At 33.8% G+C, this 5,454-nt stretch overlaps 1 protein-coding gene across 1 annotated transcript; it reads left to right on the top strand.

The window, feature by feature from the left end:
- Positions 1-1,653: 1,653 nt before the first annotated feature.
- Positions 1,654-3,284, top strand: LOC146750389 (uncharacterized). The gene is made up of 2 exons (XM_085496504.1): positions 1,654-1,780; positions 2,560-3,284. Exons 1-2 carry the CDS (start codon positions 1,654-1,656, stop codon positions 3,282-3,284), a joined length of 852 nt encoding a protein of 283 aa, XP_085352630.1.
- Positions 3,285-5,454: the final 2,170 nt, after the last annotated feature.

The following is a 5,454-nucleotide window of genomic DNA, read 5'->3' as shown; positions in this document are numbered from 1 at the left end:
AGACTTGAACCATTTACTGTTTTACAACTTCCTATCACATATTCTAGTAATAATGAACCAATTTATATTTCACATTGCCTTAATGATTATTTTAGTGAAGAAACAATACATGAATATTCGTGTAGTCATTGCAACGAAGTTCATGACATTGTAAAAAATGTGACCAATCAAGTACTACCACCATACATTGTTGTACACTTGAAACGTTTTTCAAATTTGGGGAATAAAATAGAGACACCTGTCAGTTATTCAATAAATTTAAACATGTCTGAGTATGTAAGCAACAGTTATTATGGTAATACTTCATACTAGTTATATGGTGTAATAGTACACCAGTCTAATCCATTACATTATTATGCCTGTATTAAAACGTCTGATAATAACTGGTATAAATTCAATGATAATAGCATAACACTTATTGATATCGAAAAAGTTTGAAAAGGACAGGCTTAAATTGTCAGTTCATAGAAATAAATAGTAATTGTTATGAATCCACCAATTACAGTCAAGAACTATGTCACATACTTAATTGGCAAGATTTATCTACTGATGTGAAAGATCAGGTTCAAAATAAGGCGATAAAAAGTAGGAAAAATATAGAACAATTGGAAAATGAGAAAAATGCAATGAGATTTGGAAAAATATAGATCAATTAGAGAAGGAGCTCCGGTGAGCTTATTTATCCTCCGGGAAGCACCCCTGAGCTTCGAGGAGCTCCGGGCGATATGTAAATTTATGCAAGAATATTCAAGACCTGAAAATTCAGTGCGGCGCCTCGTTTTTGTCAGCAGACTGGAATAAATTGAAAACTCACTGTTTAACTCTAAAAGAACATCTATTGTTGAATAAAAATAGCTGACCTATTTCTTAGCGTCGTGTAAATAGTAGAGTTTACAAAATAGCTGTCCGTAAATATTTGTTTTGTCACGTAGCTTTGTCGGCGTAAACATAGGACGACTTGCGTTATAAACTAGCACTTATTTCAATATAAACAGCTATTTCTAAATAATAAAAAAACAAAACAATTATAGTGGAACGCACATAAATATAAACGTGTGTTTGCCGACAAAGCGGAACTATACGTTCCTACAAATTCTGGGTCGGAAATTCAAATACGTGTCAGCGGTCACAGTCATGATCTCCATGCGTAAATTTCACAAAACTACGCGCCGTAAATATTTGCTGTGTCACTTTGCATTGTTTGCGTAAAAAATCGGATGACTTGCGTTATACTATCTTGCTCTGATTTCAATTAAAAAAATATTTCCCAATAAAAAGAAACTTTAGTGTATCGCACTGAATTATAGTAACAATGGGATTATATAACGCCGCAATTCATAACTACGCATCTTTCATAAAATGCACTGTGGTATACAGTTTCCTTAGTAAAATAGCATTTTGTCAAACCATCGCGATAAAACTACGTGAATATAATTAAGAAGCACTGGCACTAAATACAAATTCGAAATCTCTAGCAGAATAGGAATCTTGGCTCCCTGAACTTTGAACGAATTTCTATCAATTTTCCAAATAACGGGCAGCTACTTTTACTACTTGACTAGTTGAACCTTTCCGCATTCGGTAATCAACAACTCTGCAATGTATGTTTGTTTCAGTTCAAAAGTTCTTATAAGACGCACCAGGGAAGACGACATGCAGCAAGTTAGTGACCTAACTGTTGATGTACATTGGGACTATTCAGTAGAGTATCTAGAATCTCTGCGTCAGGCGAATCCAACAGGATTTTACGTAGCTGAAAAAGAAAAAGGTGTAATAATTGGTAAGTCTATGCGTTCGGTAGCATCATTTTGCAATACTCACAATATGAGATTCCTATTTGCAAACAGAATTCTTTCTCGAAACAGATTAAGAGTTCACCATTGTAAATCGAGGGTGAAGCTTTTCATAAAAGTTGTTTTATATAACTTATTGACTTAAATAGCAGCTGACTCTATCCACCCTATGTGAGAGCCATTATCTGCTTAAAGGGAAATTGTCCTCTGTATATCTCTAAGGTTACCATTTACCTACCCCTATCCAGCGTAACCAGAAAACTGATAACCCCGTATTGTATTGCTGACAAGACATATATCCAGACCGATATAACGTTGTTTCTCAAACACTCTTTTCATGCTATATATATTTTAACGACATATATTCTATTTGGTTTGCGCATAAATTATGGCAAGTGATTTTAGAAATTTCGTAATTTAAATGTGTTGACAGAAAGCAGGTCATTATATGTATTTGATTGGATGATCAATTCAGTTGTGCTGCATTCTGTTATTGTTTAAGGCGTACCCATGTCCCCCGAAATATACACATGACCGCAGAATAAACTATAATGTTACATGAAGCTTAAAAAATTATCATTTTTTTCACTCTTTCTGTACACCTTATGTTAATTTGTGCAGATATCGAGGCCATGATTTTGAGAATATGCAAATGTGGTATCACCTTCCATACTTCTATAATAAATAAGCAGCTCATTCTACTCAGAAGTTATTGATTGCCAAATGTTCTTATTGCCATTAACAAAACAAATACCCAACTTTTCAGGTACTGGATACAGTATTATCCACTCCAATGATTTTGCTTTTGTCGGGATATCTATAACTAAATCTGAGCATAGAAGGCAGGGGATACAGAAAATGATGGTGAAGACGCTACTCGAGCATGCAGGAGATCGTAATGTTGGATTGACGTCACAGGGTCAATATCGAAGTGAAGTGTATTCCAAAGTTGGTTTCAGACATTTAGATATCAATTTTGAGACAATGTTGTTACGTGGGAAAGTCGACCATTCAATAGTATCCCTGGATAATAATGTAACTATTGATATTGTGCCATTTCGAGAAGTTTCATTCAATAATTTATTGCAGTACGACTGCAAAATAACTCGGTTTCCAAGACCGGATTTTTTAAATGTTTGGTGTAATAAATCAGTAAATATTTTGATTGCACTCAGACGTGGTTCCCATGAAATCGTGGGTTATGGGGCCGTCTATAAAATGTTATCCGGTGAGTTTTCCATAATTCCCCTATATGGGGACGATGGTAACATTGCCAACGCGTTGTTCCAGGCATTGTATTGCTCTATTCCGGATAAGTCGAACCTTCGAGGACATTTCGTTTGTAACAACCCCAAGGCATTGCAGCTGGCCGCTACATATGGTTTACAAGAAAATCTCATGACCCTCAGAAGACAGTATACCTTGAAAACTATGTCATTTTCACTGACACGGGTATTCACAGTTGGTCCCCCGGAGGCTGTCCCCGTTTAATATATACAAATCTAGTTTTAGCAGGAATCTCTGACATTTCTCAAAATAGTGTACCATACACGAGGATAAGCAGCCTTCAATTTATTCAGCCTAGGCCTGTATCAATGTTTATTTGAAAATACTTCCCTTCCCATACTTAAGTAAGCATAACAAAATTTTCAACACATAGAATAGATAATTCAAATTACCCAGTTGAAATTGTTTCAGATTTTGTACTAGAAATCGGAGTACAATTTTGATATTATTCAACCAACATTACATCTCACTGTTTTGTGTAAGTTTGAAAGTGATACCTAAACATAGCTTTTATAGTTTTTTGATGAAAAACAATAACAATACTGATGTATACATGTGAAGTATGACGTTTCTATCCGGGTAAAAATATTGAAATTGTTGAAATGATATATTTTGATGTATTTTATATTAAATGGCAAATGAATAGTTTCATTTGGTTGACGTATTTATTCTGCTATTCCATCAGTGTCGTCTAGATAGAGTGCATCAATTGTCCACGGTCGGGAATTTATTAAACAAAAAGACAGATTATGTAAATAACTGCCATAAATAACACATGCACTATATATCAATGTAACAGTGTATACATGTGTTTGATTGTGATCCGACAACAAACATTAAGGTTAAAGAGTGTGGTAACGATTGATTATGATTGTTTAAATTCCCCGTTAAATCATATACCTGTATAAACAGAATTGGATATTTTATGCAAAAAAAAAAACACGACCGCGTAAAGGAACGGACACAGTGCAGTGCAAAGATAACACGGTATAACATTTGCTCACGATATGGAAAACATATAACAATATATTTTATTTGAACGTCCACATTTGGAACTATATTTAATAACTTTGTGAGGTATGATGGTAAATTTATACATTTCTCAGTAGCTGGAATATTTGCAACTCATAGTAGTATTTTAAAGTTTTATTATATTTTAATAAGTTTATGAGTACGGAATATGATGGGAAGGATTCTGCCCTATATGATTCCAAGAGATTTTCAGAGTTGTAAATTAATGTTTTAAAATCATTCTGATATAGACACTCTCTTATAATCCCAAACATTTGCTCATGTACGATAACATTATATGTAACTCGGTAATATTTTATAATTATAGATTTTCCCACATAATCTAGGGGAAAGTTTAACATTTGTCAATGTCATTGCTACATAACTTATTGACATGCAAATGTATTGTCCTCATTATGAAAAAGATGAACAGGAAAAGTCTTGTTGAGTTTTCAAGGTAAACTAGGTCTTGCTCTCCTCGGTGAGTCCTGAGTACAGTTATGCAGTTCCGAAAGACATCAACATATAGTACTGTACTTTGTTTAACGAATGGATAAATTATTGTTGTTTACCACTGATCAATCATCGGTGGCAAACAAAGTATATATTTCAGAATGTCCATAGAAAACGTACAGTAGTTCGACACTTGAAAATTAACTACGGCCTCAAATAGAACAGACAACATAATACGTAGTTTATAACACTTTCCCCATAGTTTGCAGTACAGGTGAGCTCTCCATGCAAATCTTCAGATATTCTCTCTTAAAATATGTATTGAGCAAGCACAACACAATGCCAGTAAACTCCAATAAGAAATGTACCATAGCTATAAGCAAGTGATATATTTATAGATATTTAGAGAACACAATGTGAATGTGATTATATACATTGAATTACAAGACAAACTACAATTTTGCAAATCTAGTTTAGACTAAGCCCTGGTTTATTGGATGATAAGTTTCATGCTTGTTACATTAAACCAAAACAAACTCAAGCTTCTCAAACTTTCCCAACCATAACGGACTGATTCCTTCAATATGCACAATCCATAAATTACCCTGTAGGTAGAAAATTGCTCCAAAATAGATTTTGGAATATTTTTGTGATAAGCAAACATCTATGCTAAATCAAGTCCTTATATAGTAAGTGTAACTGGAAATGGCGGAATAAGCAAAACGTTATCTGCTTTCCTTGATGTTTCGTTTCATTTTGTTGTGTTATTTGTGCAATTACGAGTTTGATGGGAACGATAATGTTTTTGGAAAAAACATATATCAACAAAAATTATAGCAGAGATCACAATATTTCTCAGCATACCTTGAAGGTTATAATTGTTTTTTGTGCTGAAAATATCATTTCATTT

Source organism: Saccoglossus kowalevskii, chromosome 1 (genome assembly GCF_978046115.1).
Source record: "Saccoglossus kowalevskii chromosome 1, keSacKowa6.1, whole genome shotgun sequence".
Lineage (NCBI taxonomy): Eukaryota > Metazoa > Hemichordata > Enteropneusta > Harrimaniidae > Saccoglossus > Saccoglossus kowalevskii.
The sequence above is the reverse complement of the archived record's forward strand: the minus strand, read 5'-3'. Positions and strand labels throughout refer to the sequence as shown.